Consider the following 22,414-nt stretch of genomic DNA (forward strand, 5'->3'; position numbering starts at 1 on the left):
GCTTAATTTCTCATTCTCTTCGGCTATAAATACTACCTTAACTCAACGGTAAAGGGATTCGGACTCACGCGCAAGTATTCACTAATACTTAGCTTTCATATAGTTTATCAGTCACCCAGACTGATTCTTACGTCGAAGAATGGTTATGAGAAGATCCCCACTCCTTGTTCTTTTCGTAACGAGCTCACGATGTTTTGTTTTGTAGGTTATCCCGCTCAAATCAACAGACCACCGACTAATTTCAACCAAAGGGCTAGGCAGAGGAGTTTTGAAATCGGCCGAGAGAGTGTTGTTTCTTTCTTGTTAACCAACCTCCCTGACCACATAAATAAATAAATACGTGGCTTCCTTGTTAACCAACCAACCAACCAAGCACTAAGGCATAAACCAACAGCCGTCCACTCCTCAACACCTCCTCAACAAGAATCTTACACTTAAACCAAACCCTCTTTGTTCAATTAGGAAAACTAACTTCATCAAACCTCCTCCTCCTCCTCACACTCTTCCGTGCTCGTCAAAACGACGTCGTCTCTTTCCCTCCCGCCAACTCCTCCCTTGGCAGATGGCGGCAAAATGGTGGTGGACCTTTAATGAGCGGATGAAGGACAGCAACCACCTTTAATAAATACGTTGCCCTCCTACTCGCCGATCTCAAGGTTAACCTTGCTTAACTTTCAATTTCAACTTCAACTTCAAATTGCTGCTATTAGCTCTTACTTGTCAATTGTTAGTGTTTTAAGTCTTAATCCGTTCCTATTTGCTACAATTGTTAGTGTTTTGGCAGTTCCAAAAGCTTAATTTGTTAACGGTAGGAGGAGACTATACTGAATTGTTAGTTTCAAATTTCCATATATACAAATTCTGCATGATAACAAATATCTCAAATATCGGTCAAGACAGATATCTGATTTTTACCACATTGATTGAAATTGAATATGAATTTTAAGTAGGCTTTGATGATTGAAATTGAATTAGGTTGTGATTGCTTGGAAATTGAAATTGAATTTGAATTTGAAGTTAGGTTTTGATAATTTTTTGTTTAGATGGATGCTGAAGTGATATCCGCTGGTATACTGAGGGAAGTTGTAGAAACATGTGGTATAAGCATGTTCCAAGTTAAGGATCGGATAGGTATCAGCACAGCTCACTTATTACATGAAACCATTCGTGTCAACCGAATTGCTTCAAAGCTTGAAACATACGATGATGAAGGTGCGTCAGTTCTTAGAAAATTCTGTCTAACATATTATGATGTAAGGGCATTAATTCTTCACCTCGCTGTCAAGCTTGATATGATGAGACATTTAGACTACCTCCCAAAATACCAGCAAAAAATGCTCTCTCTAGAGGTTATGAAAATTCACGCGCCTCTCGCACACGCGGTTGGGACCACTTCTTTGTCACTTGAACTTGAAGATCTGTCATTTCAATACCTGTTTCCTGATTCTTATCTTTATGTAAATACCTGGTTAAAAAGCCATGACACAGGGTTGATACATGACTTGAAGGAACAGTTACTTCAGTTATTGGATTCAGACCCCGTGCTAGTGGATATGGTGGACGAGATCTTGGTTCAGGGTCGGTTTAAAAGTCATTATAGTACTATGAAGAAGTTGTTGAGAGATGGGCGTAAGCCTGAAGAGGTAAATGACATTTTAGGATTGCGGGTCATATTTAAGACTAGTTCAAAGTTAGAGTTGTCAGAGGAAGCATGCTATAGGGAACGCACAGTGATCCAGTCTTTGTGGAAAGAGGTGAGTAGCAGATCCAAGGACTATATTTCAAGGCCTAAAGATAATGGTTACAAGAGTCTGCATATGGCGGTTGATGTGAGTGGTGGTGGCGGGCCACTGGTGGAGATACAAATAAGGACGACGGAGATGAATTCGCTTGCTTCTGATGGAGCGGCTTCACATGCATTTTACAAAGGTGGCCTTACTAATGCAGAAGAAGTAAGTTACTAAGTTCTCTTGTTCATTTTGTTATAAAACTAGTCCATGGGTTGTGCGCGCGTTGAACATAGAAAACAGTACGAAACTTTGTATTAAAAAAGTAAAACCTTTAAACAAACCTGCTCGTTGCACCGAAACCATTAGTAATATTCAAAACCTTATATAAAAAATGAAATGAACTGTAAGCCGCTAAAAGAATTAAAGTTGAAAAACAAAGAAAAAAAAGTATTAAAACTTGCATGTTGTGATGCGTTAAACAACAATAACTTCTTGGAAAAAAATCAAAAACTTTAAGCAAACCCATGCGTTGCATCGAAACAGTCAATAATACTCAAAACTTTACATAAAAAATGAAAGAAAAAAAAAACAAAAAAAAGAAAAAGAAAAAGTTAGCAGTCTTAAGAAGGTAAACCATTAAACAGATTAGAAAATTAAGTTGTAGCAATACTGTGAAACATTATTACATGCAAAGCAACCAGTAAACAGCATATTATTGATTCTCCATAAATATTATAATTTGATAAAGAGAAGCAACTTATAGCCTCGCCCATATAAAATCAGTTGCAAGAAGTAAACTTGAATTTTCCAATACTTATACAACATGTATAAGAACTTATGTGGATAAAAACAATGCTAACAAAATGATGGTATATGTGAGCACTGACAAACTTGTGTCTTAGTTGCATTATAAATGAATTGTGATTCTGAGTGTAGGCCCCAACTTTTCTTTTTATAGTTATATATAATTGCTCAAAATGAGCTAGCGACGTTTTAATAATATTAGTTGGTTATAGGCGAAGCGTTTGAAGGCCATTATGATTGCTGCTGCTGAGTATGCCGCATTGCGTTTAAAAGATTTTAGTTCCACTAACGCAAAGGGGGATGATCAGATCTTCCGACTTCTTGACACGAATGGAGATGGTAGAATTAGCATTGAGGAGCTTACAGAAGTAATGGTAGAGCTTGGTGCACAAGGAGACGATGCTCGGGAGATGATGCAACTGCTTGATGCCAATAGTGATGGTTCACTTAGCTCTGATGAATTTGACATTTTCCAAAAGCAGGTAAATATTTGAATAAATGAAAAACGACTTTCCTGAACTGAATGATAAGTTATGGTATTTGCATTGGTCAGGTTGAAGTGATGCGTGGTTTAGAAGATAGAGATGATGAATACAAGAGCTTGTTAAACGAGAAGCTTCAAGGGGCGGATGGTAGTGGTCTGATTCAGGTGTACAGGAAAGAACTTGAAGATAGGCTTTCGGTAAATTAGTCTATAAGACCGATTAATTATCAATGGCTCATTGTGGTTCTGTTATTGTATTTGTATGTATGTACAAATGAGACAAGATACGGATATGATTTAGTGTATATATGTTGGGTCTAGAAAAACGCAATACATGCATATTGTTAACTTGAGAAACAGGATACAAGCCATTTAACAAATTTTAATTTCAGATTGCCTAGCGGCGCAGCTTGTTGTCCGCTTATCTTTGTTTCGATGTAATAACTACTTTGCTCTTCTCAATTTGGTATTTATATGAAAAAAGGGAACAATTTAGGATTACGTACGACCGTAACCGATCACCGTGATCTTTTGCTGGGTGATGCATAACAGTTCGGAAGAAACCTAATGATCAGATTTCCCTCGCTTGTGGAGTATATTCATAATCTGGTCAAGAAAATTATGATTTGACTCCCTTTACTTTTATGGACGGGAGCACTTTATAGGTTTCAAACCGATTTTGCGCGTTCTGTACCACCGTCGTTTTTGGGCGGGTGCAGTCTTGCTCTTGCCGTTAGTTGACTATCGGTTGACTCATTGACGGCAAGGGCATATCAGTAATTTTGCTATCCCAGCAGCAATAATAATAATAATATAATGGGTTGGATTATAATGGGAAGTATGGTTTTTATAGGAAGGATAATAAGTAATCTAGTCCATTGATCTTAAACATATATGGTTGAGCTTGGTTTAGGGGGAAATCAAGTGCGAAATAAGGGTAATGACATAAAAGGAATAACACATTTGTTGACTTTCTCTCTCCACATGCAAGGTAGATGTCAAATTCATCTATCATTTTAAAGCGTCCATGACTTTTTTCATGACATTTTTATTGAAAAACAAATTCACCATAATAATGAGTGTTTTTTTTATCTTTTATATGAGCACCATATTGTTATGTAAAAATTAAAAAAATATTAGTGAGTGTTTTTACGAATTGTGTTGTACCAAAATTGTGTTATACAATTGTATTTTTCATTGTGTTTTTTTTCATGGTGTTTTTACATCGTGTCATACAATTGTATTTTTGTCACCGTGTTTTTTTTTTCATAATGTTTTCTCAGTTGTGTGTTTTTATATTGTGTTTTTTTCTTACTGTTTTCCATTGTGTTTTTTTCGACGACTGTTTTCCTGTGACTGTTTTTCGGCAACTTTTTGGTGAATTTTTCGGTGATTTTTTCAGCGAAATTTCTTGGGGATTGTTTTCCGGTGACTCTCCGACAACTTTTCTGACGAAATTTCCAGAGACTTTTCCGGCAAGGTGGTGGCGGTGGGTGACAGTTGTGGTGGCGGTGGGCGGTGAAGTGGTGGTGGTTGTAGGAGATAAGTGAAGATGTAAATTGGTTTTATGTAAGTGGGTTTTTGAAATTAATGTAAGTGAGCTTTGAGATTAAAGTAAGTGAGTTATAATATTACTAAAATATCACAATCCTCGCCTTCCTAGGAAAATCACCGAACACATAATATAATAATAACATTATATTAACAATCAAAACCTCCATGGAAGAAAAGGTTTGAAGACGTCTCCAGATCCATCTTACCAGACCATTCCAGATCCATGACCAGATCCATGTTCGACGATGACTTCGGCAAACCCACTGGAAAACCAAGAAACTCCGGCAGCAAAGACATATTAATCTCCCTAACCTCCTAAATCCTAATCTCTATGTCACCACTCCTAACCACCGCCGCTGACGCCATTATTATTGAGGTGCTTGATGACAGACACGGTGGTGCTCGATGTCAGGTTGGCCCAATGGAAGGGAGGAGGGCAACAGACCCGGACCCACTCTCCTGAGACGCCATAACTATTAAAAAAATAAAATTTATATTCTATATATAATTTTGTTTTAACAAAAAAACATATAAAATGACTCTTTAGTTGAATGAAAAGTTTCCTAACTATGGAAATAAATATCACGGGTTCAATTCCCACTATTGATATTCCTCTTTTAATAGAAAAAAACTTTCATTTGCTTCATATGAGTTATTTTAGTAGCATGCTTATTATTATTTGTTTCTTTTGGATTTTTGAAAAACAATCGTATTGGTAAAATTGTCAAATTATATATTACATAATTGAAATCGATTATAGAGGTCCATTTTTTTACTCGTCTCAGCCCCCAAGATCTTAAGGGGTTCTCGAAGACGGCCCTACTCGATGTGCTCGGTGATGGAAACAGTGGTGCTCGAGGTGATCGATGACGAAGATTGTCACATCACAACATAAGGCGGAAATTCTGGGGCGCGAACTAATTGTTCACAGCTCATAAGGTACTATCATAAATTATAAGATATGACAATATCTATTTAATTTATTTATTTCAAATTCCAAATAAAGTGCACAAGTTTCAAATGTAACAATAATAATCCCAAACTAAATAATAGAGAAAATATTCTTTATTTTATTTCCTAAGGTTTTTCTATGCATTCTTCACCTTAGCTTCGAATCAATTGTTAACCTGAATATGCATAGAAAATAAAGAGATTTGTCACAACACATGTTGAGTGAGATGATCAACAGTTTTCATGTACAATAATAATATATAGATAATATATAATAAATGATAAATGCGTAAACAAAATGATGTGAGTAATAATCAATCAAACAATGAACAAATAATGTGATTGTCGGTTGACTATGCCTCATGAACACGAGCTATGGCTACTAAGACGGCGTATGATCATGCTGGCACGCTAGACTTCTAATGAACCTCTCTGAATATGATAGAATATAAACACTTAAACAAGTAGCAATTAGCATTTAATTGAATTACACACAATAATTATGTTTACGAGTTTGTGTATGTATAAGATATAAAATATGAATTAGATATGCATGTCCCCAAAACATTTGAAAACAGTAAAATAAAAGGGGAATGATATCTCACCTTGATGGTTAAGCGAATAAACCGAGAGGTAGAATAAACGAGCAAAGTTAACGTGACAGGTTTTCTGATCCAAACAGACCTGAGATTTATACAAAATAAAATAGAGTAAAAACCGAGAACATAGCCACTGGAATCAATCCAAACGGATATCTAGAACTCCGGTTATGAGATTTTCAGTAAATAAGCGAGCTGGTACCGACCAGAATCCGAACAGCAAGTTAGAAGTCGGGTTTTGGTCAGTAGCCTCAAGATATCGAAACAAAAATAAAAGTCTTCTGGACCGAAAGCCGGTTCCAACCAGAAGTGTGAGAAATTGATTAGTCAAAGTTATTGACCATTTTGCCCTTAAACGGGTTTGAATCAAATTGACCCGTCAATACCGCGCAACCTCAGAAATTGATTGCGGGTTATTGACAAGTGAGAAATAAAGAATCATTCATCAGTTGATAACTTACCAGGATAATGCTTGAATCGACGAGAAATCGGAGTTAATGGTTAGAAAATCGGTAAAGTCAAACTGCAGCTTCAAGTCTTCAAGTAAATAAGCAAAAACGAGAGAGAAATCGTCGGTTTGAGATAGGTGACAGCTGGGAATGCAATGTATCAGTAGTTTCTAGGGTTTGGAATGAGGGTTTGCTTATATAATTAGGTCTCGTAATCTTTAATATATCGATGAGATTGTAGAGTTTGAACCTAGACACTATTCCATACTAGATTAAATAACTTGTTGCTCAAACTCCGTGATTTATGGTCGTTTAGGGAAATATTTAGCATTAAATGAAGATCAAAAACCAAAATAGCTGAACTAGGCGCTCTTCGCGCCGTGCGGAGGATCAAGCCCTCCTCCTTCACGCTGCTCGAAAGGGGGGGGGGGGGGTTCACCAGCTCTCCATTTTTGGTAGTTTTGGTTTAAGCCATTTTAAGCGACGTTAAGAGTTTCTAAACGCTATATGAAAGTTATAAAATTATAAACTAAATTAAAAACATTTAATTACTAATAAATGCATAATTTTATTGATACGAAAGATCCAAATTACATTCCCGAATCGGGTAAACAAATACGAAAAATCGAAATGTTACAGTCTCCTCTACTTTAGGGAATTTCGTCCCGAAATTAAGGAAAAACTAAAACATAATCGTGTTACAAATAATTCAACTTTAAGGAAAAAATTTTAAATAAACTTTAAAATTTACCATAACATAGAACTTCTAATAGCCGGAGCAACGCTCCAAATGAAAATCCGATAAGGGCACTCATATATAAGATATACCAGTGGCGTATCTACCATGTCCTTATTATCTTTAACATTTTTACCATTACTCAAACTACTTTCGGTTCTAGATTATGATATACAATTGTACGTATTATGATTTCCATACGAGGACTTGGATAATTACGTTCGTGACCATAAATACATTTATTGTCGGATGGTGCGCATAATCAATCCCATCATGTGGTTTATAAAACGTTGAAAACCATAATTTTTGAAAAATAGCAAAATTTTTGATAATTTTAAATATAAAACCAAAAGACCATCAATATACAAAATATTTCTAAAAATGAACGTTCAAGTTGATTAATAAAACAATGAAATTTCTAAAACATCTTTTGATGTAAAAGTATAAATCTTGAAAATTGAAAGAGAATGGATTTCTTGAAGCAGATATTGGAATGGATTGTGATGAACAAGAAAGTAAGATAAGAGTACGCTATTATAAAAAATTAACCTTGATAAATAAAAGAAGCTTTATTCATTATATAAAATGCGAAAAAGTTAAATAACCCAAATTGAAATTATCCAATACCACAGTTAAATAAGAAGTCGATACAATGCATGAATTGAAAAGACAATATAACTTAAGATAGAAATAACGACAACAACATAATTCTTCACAGTCCTTGAGGAAATTCAGTTATGGTTGACTTGATTCACTTGACTTAGAGCACTTGAAGAAGTTGGATCCATAAAAACTTGAGCAGTCAAGGTAGATTGATTTGGAATAGCTTGAATAGGTTGAGCATGAACAGGTTGCAAGAGTGGGGTTAGATTGGAGTAAGTTTGGTAAACTTGAGCTTGCGGGTACGAGATTTAATAGGTTTGGGTTAAATAGGTATGGTCTTGATTGAGGGGAGCTTGAAGAATGTAAGGTTGATAGGTTTGGACTTGATAAGCATTGGTAGTGTAGCAGGGTGCAGGTATAGCAAACATTAGCAAGGCGGCCGTAACAATTGCATTGGGTGCAAAGATGGCACGAGGATTGAGCCGGATGATGATGGTTGCAAGTGGAGCATAACGGGTAAAACGATAACTTTTTAAATAACTTGTGATAACTGTGTCTTTATAACTGAAGGATTTGTGTCAGATCATGAGAATTAAAATACTTTGATTAATTAAAGTAAGGTAAATAAATCAATTCATAAAAATTTGATTAAATAAAACCCAATAAATAAATGAGTAAACGTATTTCTTTGAATTTACTCTTTTGCAAATGCACGCCAAGTCTAGAGATGCACAAGCCGCTTTCAAACCGTAACTGTTTTGGGTTTAAACAGGTTTCTTGATTAGTTTACGATCGATTTTTGGCATGTTCTTGACCCGTTTTGGCCAATTTTCAGTTTGATTAACCAGTTTGAAACCGGTTTTGATAGAGAGAATTACATACTGGTTTCGAACCTATTTGGTTTTTGTTCAATTTCAAGTCCACGAATATTTTTATTTTTTATGGCGTTTTAGATGAAATTATTATTTTTCAGCAATATTAATGCTATTATAATTTATATAATATTAATCTCCCATGTGACATACGCTTGGTTTTGAACTATATAAAATTTAAAAGGTGTATTGGTTTTTATTGATCCCAACTATTATCTTTTGCTCGCTGCCGGTCTCAATATGAATTGGCTGATAAAGATCCAAACTTTTATAATATTTGTTTCCAACAGTTCGCAAAATGCTAACGCCGTTAGTTGTAGGTAGTTGGAAAAACTTTGGCTAGAAAAGTCAACATTTTTTTGCCAAGAAACTCAACCTGAACACCACCATCACCACCAATTGACTCACCACCAACCAATCACCACCACTTTAGCACCACTAACCAATTCCGACGACAGTTTTAGGATTTCGGAGACCTTAATAATTGGGGCTTTTACCAGAAAAGGTTCCTAAAGGTCCGATCTAAGGTTATGAAGATGTTTGGGGAAAAATCTTGAGTTTTTCGGAAAAAATGTGAGCTCTCCGGTGACCTGCAACTTATGACGTTACCATTCCGTTAGTCGCGAACCGTTGGAAACAAATATGATAAATGTTGAGGTTGCTATCAACCAATTCATTAGTCGGAACCAACAACGACCAAAAGATGATAGTGGTGATTAATAAAAACCAAAAATCAATTTAAAAAGATCCATTCAAATTTTACAATTAATTTATTAACATGATTTCAAACTAAATTTCATCGTGTATAAACTAAGGTCAAGTTATTCTACAAAGGGAGACAAAAATGAGAAGGATGAGAATTTATAGTCACAAAAAAAAAACCCCTCTAAAAAAGTTTAATTAACTTAAAAATCATAACTCAAAATTTAATAAAAAAACAAAAAAAGTAAAAACACAAAAATGTTTCCACCATCTTCCTTATTAAAAAAAACCCACAATATTGAGAGAAAAAGATAAGATCATTCTGTCTTTTTGTGTATTACTGTGTTTTGTATTTATTTTCGTTATTGATTGTGCTTTTTTTTTTCTTGGCATTGCGTCTTTTTTTCTTGATATGTGTTATATTACTCAACATTGTGTTATACTTTGTTTGGAATCGTGTTATATTTTGTGATCTATTGTGTCGTTTTTTTGTTATAATTGTGTATTTTGTTCATTTTTGTCATTGTGTCTTTTGTCTCTGTGTTGTGTCTTTTCGGCTTTTTTTTTTGAACGGGAATGATGAGAGAAACATTATTGTTTTTATAATTTTTTCGTTTTTTTATTTATATTTTGTGTTATGATTTTTTTAATTGATTTTTTGGAATTTTTTTAAGGAGTTTATTGTGTTGCCACAAATCCTTCTTACACTTCTTATTTTTGTCATCTTTCCTTATAAACTAAACTATATTTATAACATGAATCAATTTGTGGATAAGTTAAAATACAAAGGGCTACATAAATGAGGAGCGTGAGAAGCAATTTAGTCCATTGATCTTAGATCTAAATGGTTGTGATTAATTTAAGATAACGAAGTAATGAAAAGGGCATAAAAGTAATAACCCACATTTGTTGACTTTCTCTCTTCACATGCAAGACGTATGTTAATTCCTTCATCATTTCAAAAGGCCATAACCTTTTCATACGACACTTTTTTTTAAAATCACCATAATAACAAGAGTTTTTTTTATCTTTAATATGGATATCATATTGTTATATAAAAATAAAAAATATTAGTGGTCTTTTATGTAGTGTGTTGTTGATTGGTTATTGGGTTTTTTATCCATTGTGTTATAAGTTCTGGTAATTGTGTTTTTCAATTGGTGCTCGTATTATAGATAAATATTAAAACAAAAATTAGGTCATTGTGTCTTTTTGTTATATTGTGTCTTTCTGTCATTTTTTTGTTCGTCATTGTGTCTTTCTATTCATAATTGTGTTTTAGTCATTGTGCATTACGGTTATTGTTTTTGTTCGGGATTGACATGTGGCATGTTCATGTCATTGTTTAATATGTATTCACCATTGTATTTTGCATCTCAAGTTATTGTGTAATATGTATTCATTCTTGTGTTTGATGTATTTGATAATTTGTTGTTATCTTATCATTATATTTAAATATTAGGATTACAACGGTGTTATTCGTATTTAGAAAAATACAATGATAACACAATGACGAAAAAAGACACAATGATAGGCAGAAAGATACAATGACATAATTTTTGTTTTAATTTTTATATAATAAAGTCATACCTATATTAAAGATAAATATACGTTTGTTATTATGATGAATTGTTTTTTAAATAACTTATGAAAAAGTAATAGACGTTTTAAAATGATGGGTGAATTGGCATATGCCTTGTATCTAATTAGTTATAGTTTCTCATACTTCTCATTTTTGTAAACCTTTATAGAATAATTCAACCCATTTTGTGTACTAGGTTTTATCAATACTAAATAGAGTATTTTATTTTAATTATATGAAAGTTTCCTTCTACCATAAATATTTTTATTTATAAATATAAGGGTATTGTTAACACCTAATAAATAGATATTTAAAATAGGACGTTAAAAATATGTGAATACATTTGGTCTTATCTCATGCATTCTATTCGCGATAGACCTCAATTGCCAACGATCCATTAACAAACACGCACAAACTACAATCGAATCCCTTAAAATTAAAGCCATTCAAATGTCAATACCTATCGGAAACCTTTCATCTAGGTTTTATACATCAATTATTCAAGAACACTCATTTCTCTTTAAATATATAGCACTTATTAAACTTCATATCATCATTTTTTTATCACTCTTATTTGTTATAAGTTCTTATAAGATTAAAACCTAACATCTAATAACAAAAAAATAGCCATTCAAAAAATAATAATAATTATAAAATAGAAATGCAAATGGAAGGAGGGAAATAGAAAAGAAAGTTTTTAAAATTAATTGAAACAACACAATTCTTCTCCATCTAGATCAACCATCCATTTTTCAATTTCTTTTCCTATTCTTGTTAGAAAAAACAAATACTCACTGGCACGTTTTTCACTATGGTATCAGAGCCTTGTGCTTCAATTTTTAAAAATAAAATGTTAGAGCCTTATGCTTAATAAAAATTAAATTTTAAGCCTTTTGCTCAATAAAAATGGAAAATATAAAATTTTCTAATTGAAGATGATTCAGAATTATAATACCAACAACACACTGAAGTTATCAATTTTAGTGAGAATGAAAGAGGTTTTCAGTCAGATTACATGATTAATTGTAAGGCCCCGAACCCGGTAGCCCTACTTTCGCGCCGGATTTACTCATAAACACAGTTCTTACAAATCAGAGTTCATTAAAACTTTCGCGGAATATAAAAACTTTCATGAAACGTTACAGCAATCCAAAACTTGCCTTAATTAAACATTCTTGTCTTTCAAAATAAACGTCAATTACATTAAAACATTTTGAGTCTTCAGATGCCAGTCTCCTATTCGCCCACCATGTGCCCGCTCAAGCTAGCTGTCTCATTCTACTCACCTGCGTGCATACTAAAAGTCAGTTACGCTGAGTGAGTTCTAGTTAATCAAGCAACTTATCATACAACCACTACATACAATATATACGTATCCGAAGACACATAGTCCACAGTCTAACATGCCACTGCTTAACCACTTAATTACCCCTATAGCTTAGCCTCTTAATTACCCCTACAGCTTAGCCACTTATGCCACTTTATGCCACTTGATGCCACTTTAATAACGAATATCGTTATGCCACTTTGCCACTTTAATAACGAAGACACATATAGGCTTACCCTACCACGTACTATCGTCATGCCACTAACACTCTTACTAGACTCTGCCACTTCTATCACAATCTACCCCTACTTGTCTACAGCACACTTTATATCAATACAATATTTACATAATAAGCAAGTCACATCATAGAATACATACACACTAACAACCACTTGACAATCACTATCCTTGGCGATACGTGCAATATCCGAAGATCGTTCACGTACCGACAAGCATTACATAATAGCTACTCGTATAACATCTATACACTTACCACTTAAGGTAAGTGTATTCACACTTTCACATCTAACCTGCTTAACTTACCACTTAGCCTCTTATTTACACCTACCACCTTGCCACTTTGCCACTTTAATAACGTATAACGTTATGCCACTTTGCCACTTAATAACGTATAACGTTATGCCACTTTGCCACTTAATAACGAAAAACGTTATGCCACTTTGCCACTTTAATAACGTAAAACGTTATGCCACTTTGCAACTTTAATAACGTAAAACGTTATGCCACTTTGCCACTTTAATAACGAAGGCACGTATAGGCTTACCCTACCACGTACTATCGTCATGCCACTAACACTCTTACTAGACTCTGCCACTTCTATCACAATCTACCCCTACTTGTCTACAACACACTTTATATCAATACAATATTTACATAATAAGCAAGTCACATCATAGAATACATACACACTAACAACCACTTGACAATCACTATCCTTGGCGATACGTGCAATATCCGAAGATCGTTCACGTACCGACAAGCATTACATAATAGCTACTCGTATAACATCTATACACTTACCACTTAAGGTAAGTGTATTCACACTTTCACATCTAACCTGCTTACCTTACCACTTAGCCTCTTATTTACACCTACCACCTTGCCACTTTGCCACTTTAATAACGTATAACGTTATGCCACTTTGCCACTTTAATAACGTAAAACGTTATACCACTTTGCCACTTTAATAACGTATAACGTTATGCCACTTTGCCACTTTAATAACGTAAAACGTTATGCCACTTTGCCACTTTAATAACGAAGGCACGTATAGGCTTACCCTACCACGTACTATCGTTATGCCACTAACACTCTTACTAGACTCTTGCCACTTCTAACACGCTCTACCTCTACTTGTCTACAACACGCTTCATATCATTTACATAATAGGCAAGTCACATCAACAATCATACACACATAATAACGATGGCACGTACAGGCTTTACCTATCACGCGCTCACGTTATGCCACTAACACCCTTACTAGACTCTTGCCACTTTTAACACACTCTACCTCTACCTGCCTATATCACACTTCATATCAGTTCGGTATTTACGTAATAAACAAGTCACATCATAACATTCATACACACTATCAACCACTTGGAATTTACTATCCTTGGCGATACGTGCAATATCCGAAGATCGTTCACGTACCGACAAGCATTATAAAACATATACTTCATATAACATCTATAGCATACACTTACCACTTAAGGTAAGTGTATTCACACTTCACATCGAGTATGCACACAGCCCCGAAAACATAACAAGGAATGGGGCTAGAAACTCACCTGAACTCTGCTTCTTCCTCCGATAGTTGTAAATCCCTTCTTTAACTGAGCTCGGCTGACTGTATAAGTTACACGTATCAATACTCGCCTGATTTAATCTGGTGGCCTAGTATTAGCTTACTTTTACTTATCGTTTTTAATCTATTTTCTAATCGAACTTGACTTTAGGCGAAGTTAAACCTTAGACGAACTTGGCTTTAGGCGAAGTTGTCATCAGGCGAACTTAGCTTTAGGCGAAGTTGTCATCAGGCGAACTTAGCTTTAGGCGAAGTTTTCATCAGGCGAACTTAGCTTTAGGCGAAGTTATCAGTTAGGCGAACTTGGCCGTAAGCGAAGTTATCAATTAGGCGAACTTGGCCTCAGGCGAAGTTATCAATTAGGCGAACTTGGCCTCAGGCGAAGTTACCAGTTAGGCGAACTTGGCCTCAGGCGAAGTTATCGCTTTGAAGGCGAAGTTATCGCTTTGAAGGCGAAGTTGCCCAGTTCGCGGCGAAGTTGCCCAGTCCAGCCGCTGTTTGGTTTCTATCAAGCATTTTGGCGATTTTAACACCCTTGTTATGGTTCAACATCACCCACTACGTTCCCCAACCGTTTTCGGTCGTTTATACACTATAAAGCTTGGATCTTTAAACTTCAAAGATCAAGAATCATACCTTTTTGAGCTTGTTTGGATCTCGTTTAACTTGTTTAATCACAACTAATCGCTCACCCTCTCTCGGATCTTGTTCGTTCCTCTCCTCGGCCGCCGGCGGTGTATGTGGTGTGTGTGTAGAGATATGGATAAATGGATGGAATGGAAAGGATTGGGGTTTAAGGGGGTATTTATACTCCCTCAAGCCCATGGACCGAAGGCCCATATTTCCTTTTGGTCCATATCCAAACCCATCTAATTATCCTACTAAGTCTTCATATTTTGCTATTATTATTATCGTTCCACTAACTCGTTTATTTCACCCGACAAAATAATATATTAAATATTACTTAGAAATTTCGGGATGTTACATTAATTTTGACCAATTAACAAAAATTAGCAAGTTTAAGTTCAAGCTTGATATAAGACAGGTTTTTAATCAACCTAATAGCTTACAAAGCCTAGTTTCAAAGGCTTTTTCTAGAAAGAATAAAATCCTTTATTGCTTTAATACTGAAGAATTTTCAGTAGACATAAAGGATACTTCGGGAAAGGTATTTTTGCCACTCCTAACAAAAGGAGAAATTGCAAAAAGACTTTTGACTATTTAAACACAAATTGAGAAAATCAATGAATATGGTGCATATAAGAGCAGTAAAAATCCTTCTAGAAGCACAATTCAGAGATGGAATTAATTTTCCTGTTAAAATGACTGTTGTTGATAATCGAATTATCAACAGACAAGATGCTCTCTTAGGAGCAGTACAAGGAAACTTAGCATATGGTAAATTTATGTTTACCGTATATCCTAAATTTGCTTTACATTGAGATTCAAAAGATTTTGATAAAACTCTTAGCTTCATACATCAGTGCGAAATAACTGATCTTGTGGAACCATGAAATAAAGTATTTACGATTAATTATTTAATATCATATGCTATAACCAACGGTACTCATTCAATAGAGTATAAAGAAAAAGAGAGTATAACAATCGAAGATATATTCTCAGATATAGGAGCAGTTGAGGAAAGTAAATTTACTAAACCCTCAAAACTTGAGAAAATTGGGCAATTAACATATCTCAAAATAAACAAATTCTAGAGTCTAGACCCAGACATAGCTTCTCTGGACATACTTTAAGAATTAGAGGACCCGCTTCTACTTCTATAGAAGCACAATTAATATGATCTATGTTAGAAAGAATAGATAAATATGGAGAAATTCTTAAAGAGGTTATAGGAATATAATGTCTTTATGACCAATTCTAGAAGCAGTTAAAGCCCTAGATGATGTAATCAGTTTTGAGGAAGCCGAAATACTGATAAATATAGATAGAATTAATCGAACAAGAGTTGATTTATGTTAAAAGATAACATAAAAGCTTAAATATAAGATTCTTCAAACAAGAAATAGTTACCTCTAAAAGGAGAATCTCTAGTCTCATAGCGAGAAAAACTCTAATTACTATAACATGAGTTCTTTTGTTAAGTTAGAGGAATTAATTCGGGTTAATAAAGTAGAGAAATTATGTACCAACGAAAATCTAGAGGCTATAGCCGCAAAAATCATTAAAGATGTCTTAGAAAATTGATAAAATAGAGGATGCTAAACCTCAAAAGCTAGAACAACATACTAAAATCTTCAATGAAAAAGGAAGATTTCAAAAATACTATTTTCCTAACTTTAACGTAGGAAATCCGTCATTAGGAAGTTCTAAGTGTCCGAATGCGTTAAAATGGCGTTTTGGAGCTAAAGATCAATAAACTGTCAAAAAGGAACAACCTTTATATGGCTAAAAAAGAATTGTCCAAAGCTGAAAAAATATGTCATGTCTTAAAGACAAAGGTAACATGCACCCATGTGCAAGATTTAGAACATGAACTCATGTGATGTGCTTTAAAAGTAAAATGCTAAATAATGAGCACTATCTCTCAAAATTAGAAAACATTTTTGATAATCAGCTAGAAACATACTTGGTTGAACAAATAATGAACTAATTCAACTAATGTCACTAAGTGATAAAGAATGTGAACAAAAATTATCTAAAAATAAAAGTCTTAGAGACAAATATTTTTCAGATATGAAAGAACAAGTTTTTACTATAAAAGAACCTAAAACTGAAGAAGAAGACACTTCAGAGCCCAAAACTGAAGAAGAAGATTCTTCAGAAGGAGAAACTTCTATTCATAATATCAGGACAAATCAGGCCAATACTAGCTATACTAGCCACAAAAAGAAAAATACAGAATTTTCTATGCCTTATCACAAAGGTATACCAAATTATAATAATGGAAGTTCAACCGCAATTGACACCATTAAAATAGACTGTATCTTCGACCTTGAGAAAAGAAAAGAAGTTATAGATAAATGGAATACTGAGGCTAGTCTCATTATCCAGTCCAATTCAGAAGAATTCTCTAATGCTAAGGCCATTTTACTATTAATAGGGCACAAGTCTTCTGGAATTGTCCAAGACTTCATTAAAGGCGCCTGGAATGAAGATTTACAGGGTGAAGATCTTTTTGATCAAATAATCAACGCCATGTATATGATGTTCTTAGGTCTTGATTTTCTCACAAATAAAGACCATGAAAACCAAAAATTGCTTGAAGAGGCAAGACAAAATCTTACAAAAGCTCAATAATGTGATATATGTCTTCTTGATGATTTCACCTGTCTATTTGAGCAAAACTTATGCAAATTAAGTACAGGTGCATATCATTAATGGATAGAAGCCTACTTAATGAAAATTCCCATCGTAGGAGAAAAAGCCAAAGAAAGATGGAATAAATAAAAGAACAATCTAACTATGCATTCCCTTGGATTTGCCGCAAGAATTGTTAAGGAAGAAATAACAGTTTATTGCGATTTCGCTAATAAACAAAAACAGTTAAAAAGATTTAACAAAAGTTGCTGTCAAACTTAAACAGAAACACCGCAATTATCTTTTGGATGTGACCCACCCAAAGATAAAAAATATTTTAAAAGAAAGTGTAAAAGAAAATACAAAACAAAAAGAAGGTTTTGAAAAACTAAGAAAAAACAGTTTACGCGTGGTAAATATTTTTCAAAAGAAGAACCAAAGATCTGTTCACAAGGAAAGAAAAATTGTTGATGCTAGATATGTTCAGAAGAAGGACATTATGCCAACGAATGTCCTAACTGACAATAGTTTCTAGAGAAAACAAAGGTTAATCTAGAAGCAGAAAAAGAAGGATATCTTTCTTCTGAAAATATTTACGATGGATATACTCAGGTATATTCAGTGACAGTCAAATACGACTCTTCTGACGATTCTACTTCAAATGACTCAGAATGACTACGATCCTTAATCGGGAAGAAAGTGAAATAGGCAAATCACATTTTTGTCAAAATATTTTTAAACAAGAAGAATTGGTTTATGCTAATATAACCAATCCCAACTCTATTTATATCAAAGGAAAAATTTTCCTAAAAGGATATAAAACAATATCTTTACATTGCTATGTTGACGCAGGAGCAAGTCTCTGCGTAGCAAGTAAATATGTTATCCCTAAAGAACTTTGGGAATACACACTTAAAGACATTAAAGTAACAATTGCTAATGAAGAAACAATTAAACTAAATAAGGTTGTAGAAACCTTATAGTTTATTTTTCAGGAGAACCATTCCCTATTCCTACCATTTATCAACAGGAATCCGTAATAGATTTACTCATTGGAAATAATTTTTTTCAGTTGTATGGACCCTTTACACAATGGTTAGATAGAATATATTTTCACCTTAATCAAGAAATGATTCTGATTACGAAAATAACTAAAGCACTTTGGGTAGGAAAACCTGATTTTCTTGAATCAATGAAAAAGGATTCAAAATTGAAACAAATCCCTGGTACCAATATAACTCAAGAAGTTATAAAACCAGAAGAAAAGTATTTTCTTGAAATACAAAAATATCAAAAAATTGAAGCGTTACTCGAAAAAATATGCTCAGAGAATCCTATTGACCCAGAAAATTCCAAAAATTGGATGAAGGCGTTAATAAAATTAATAGATCCTAAGGTTGTAATCAGGGTAAAACCAATGAAATGCAGCCCACAAGATAGAGAAGAATTTAGCAAACAAATCAAAGAATTACTTGAGCTAAAATTAATTGTTCCAAGTAAATCACCTTATATGTCACCATCCTTTCTAGTTAAAAATGAAGCTGAAAAAAGAAGAGGAAAAAAGCGAATGTTCGTAAATTATAAATCGGTTAATGCAGCAACTATAGGAGATAGCCATAATCTTCCTTGCATGCAAGAACTATTAACCCTCTTAAGAGGAAAAACCATATTTTCTAATTTCAACTTCAAAAGTGGTTTCTAGCAGGTACTGTTAGATGAAGAATCTCAGTTATTAATTGCATTTACATGTCCCGATGGCCATTATCAATGGAAGGTAGTTCCTTTTAAACAAGCACCTAGCATATTTCAAAGACATATGCAAAATGCCTTAAGGGGTTTAGAAGATTATTGTACTGTCTACGTAGACGATATTATAATATTTTCTAACTCTGAGGAACATCACAATTTTCATGTTTTATCAGTTTTAAAAACAATCGAAAAACATGGTGAAAGGGGATTAGGGAACTACTGATCAGGATCTGAAATTGTTATAGCTTATATCTCAAGGTACGGAAAACAATAAGAATGAACATCACAAGTAACATTAAGATCATATTTCATTGATAATAACAAAAGACTGCAAGATATGACAGTTTAGGAACTTTCTCTCTCTAGCCTCTCTCTCTAACATATGACATGAATGGTCCAAAAGCTAACTAATCACGCATAAATCACCTATTTATAGGTTTCACTTGAAAGCACATGGAACGTATAAGTTATACGGCGCATATGTTATGCGCCGAATAACATATGAGGTTCCATGGACTTATGTGCTAACACAAACACACACACATATACATATGACTTTTAAGACCTATACAATCAAAACTAAGACCCTAGCAATAGACATTATGCTTTTACAAACCCCCCTTGGATGTTTCTAGGTCTTGATCTTCATTCTTCACTCTTTCATACTAAAAATTTTTTCCCTGTACTCCCTTCTCATGTCTTCCCATGAACGTTTTGTCGAGGGCTTCTGATTTGTGGGAATTGATACACCAACATCTTTGTATTGGTATTTCTTTAGAGAAACTATTCTGACATTTTCTTTTATCTCACTCTCACGCTCTTTCTCCTTAAGTTCTTTTTCCTTACCCATCTTGAACCACTTGCTCTTCCATAATTCACCAAAATGAATCTTATATTTATGACATGTTCTCACCACTTTCTGATATTGCATACCAGACGCATGATGCTTTTCACGAGAAACTTGTATCTTGCATTTGTATAACATCTCTATGTCTTTCTCCGAGCAATTCACCAACCACGTAGGGTCCATCACATCGATCACATCCTAAAATCCATCTCGATTCAACACAATCTGAGCTTCACCCTGATTCTCATCATAGTACCACAATCTGAAGTATACCTGAAACTCTTGTTCCATCGGGTACATTGGGATAACTTTCAATGTTCGTGGCGTCTTGTAACTCCATGTCTTTACAAAATCACCCGTCTCAGGGTCTTTCTTCACACGAGACACATGCGAAATGGTGTCTGTGGTGTCCAACTTCTGAATCTACATTTGGCCCGCCTCTTGATAAAATCCTATATTTCTTTCACCGGCCCACGCTTAGGTCAATACAATAATTCCTTTTCCACTATGTCCACCACATCCATCAAGGTTAAAGATTTTAATTCACATAGGCTTCCAAAGTACTGTACCCCAAATGTCCTTCTTAGAGCTATCTTCCTGATCTTCGACAAATAGGCAATACTGACAACTTTGCCCAGCTTCACCTCCTTTTCTATATGATAATACTTGACAGGCTTCAAGTATATCCGTTTTGGTTCAATATTTCGTCTCTCAAACCATTCTTCCTGCTCTTGACTATTAACCTCTTCTTCCTTATTAGACTTGCCTTTGTCAGATGGTATCGGGTTACTTTGACTATCCAACTCTTGGCTGAACATCTCAATTTCCTCATCAAACTTAGGAAATACTTGATCTGCATTGAATTATGTTAATGGCTCTTTGTCTAATCCTTCTTCTTGAATAGGCTCGTTCACCAGAACAACATTCACATCATCAATCGAACTAACTCTTTCTCAAAATCGAATACAAACTCCTCCTCTGTTACCTCCAACAGTCTAGCAATATCAGCTCGACTAAGCTCAATCTCACCTTCTTCTAAATCCTCTCCTGTAGATGAAAATCTAACAGGAGGCTTATAAGCAATAGGTTCAACATCTAACACTTCAAGCTCATCAACGTTACCTCCAGCCTGAGTTTGTTCTTGAGCAGGCTCGCTTTCAACAATTAGTTCAGTAACAGATTCACCAATAATATTTGAACTAGATCCAATCAATACTACAAGTCCTCCATTCGAACTAGGATCATCGTTGTCATCATCATCAAAATCATCATGATCTGGATAATCACCATAATCTACCAACTCTTCATCATCATCATCATCATCATCATCATCTTGTTCTTCCTCAACATCTTGATCAAAAATTGGTTCTACTGGTGCTTCTGGTTCTATTACAGGCTCAACAATGACAGTTTCAACCACAGATGCAACAATAATAGGTTCAACTACCACTGGTTCAATAACAGATGATGAACCACCAACTTCAGGAATCTTAACTTGAATAGTTGGTTCATCCACCTTTCCTTTCCCCTTAGCATCGATTCTGTCTTGATCATATTGCATCCAAAACTCAATTTCTTTAACACAAGCTTCACCACCATAAACTTTGGTAAAAATCTTGTCATCAGCCGTGAATTTCTCCAACTCATTCTTCAAATTGATACCAAGTTTATCTTCAAGAATAGCAAAATATCTCATGTGAAGATTTAGCAAGTCTGCTTGTTGCTTACGCCTTAACTCACCTTTATCAATAATTCTCCTCTGGTCAGCATTCTCTTTACCTAATCGTTCATTTTCAGCAACCAAGCTCTCAATCTTAATACCCTATTCCGTGACAATACTCTTCAGCGAATCATGATCTCTAAACGTTGGAAAATCACCAAAGCAGCTTGCATCAAGTGAAGGTAAACTGAAATCAGGAACTTTTTCAGTTACTTTTGGTGACACATGTTGTTCTTGGACTTGTGGAGACGGTTCCACAACAGGTGTCTTCAAAACATTATCATCCCTCCCCAAATCCACAACAGGTTCTTCAACCACAAACTCAGGATTCATCGGAGTAACAACAACCTCAGGTTGCTCAATCTCTGGCTCATCGATAAGTTTCAACTTTGGAGATGCAGACCTCTTTGACTTTTTCTTTATACACACAACCTTCTGCTTAACCTGCTTCTCAACCACTGCTTTAGGCACATATGACTCATCCTGTTTATCTATGGTTTTTCTTTTCCTAGAGCTTTCAGCCTTTTTCTCGAAACAGGCACGCAGATTTGCTAATGCCATGCGTCTGCCCTTAGAATCTGAATCCGTCTCTTTAGGGTCTTTATCAGAGGTAGCAA

At 34.6% G+C, this 22,414-nt stretch overlaps 1 protein-coding gene across 1 annotated transcript; it reads left to right on the forward strand.

Annotated features, from left to right (window-relative positions):
- The first annotated feature begins 634 nt into the window (after positions 1-634).
- On the forward strand, positions 635-3,330 carry LOC143604223 (putative GTP diphosphokinase CRSH, chloroplastic). Its single transcript, XM_077080769.1, has 4 exons — positions 635-656; positions 1,044-1,952; positions 2,747-3,016; positions 3,088-3,330. Exons 2-4 carry the CDS (start codon positions 1,044-1,046, stop codon positions 3,223-3,225), a joined length of 1,317 nt encoding a protein of 438 aa, XP_076936884.1. The 5' UTR covers positions 635-656; the 3' UTR covers positions 3,226-3,330.
- The last annotated feature ends 19,084 nt before the right edge of the window (positions 3,331-22,414 follow it).

The sequence above is a fragment of the Bidens hawaiensis genome, unplaced genomic scaffold (assembly GCF_021521415.1).
Source record: "Bidens hawaiensis isolate Kalapana, Puna unplaced genomic scaffold, B.hawaiensis_p1.1 tig00064447_1, whole genome shotgun sequence".
Lineage (NCBI taxonomy): Eukaryota > Viridiplantae > Streptophyta > Magnoliopsida > Asterales > Asteraceae > Bidens > Bidens hawaiensis.

Coding starts and splice junctions, on each gene's coding strand:
- LOC143604223 (XM_077080769.1), top strand. CDS start 1,044: ATGGATGCTGAAGTGATATCCGCTGGTATACTGAGGGAAGTTGTAGAA. Junction 1,953..2,746: donor GCCTTACTAATGCAGAAGAA/GTAAGTTACTAA, acceptor AGTTGGTTATAG/GCGAAGCGTTTGAAGGCCAT. Junction 3,017..3,087: donor TTGACATTTTCCAAAAGCAG/GTAAATATTTGA, acceptor TGCATTGGTCAG/GTTGAAGTGATGCGTGGTTT.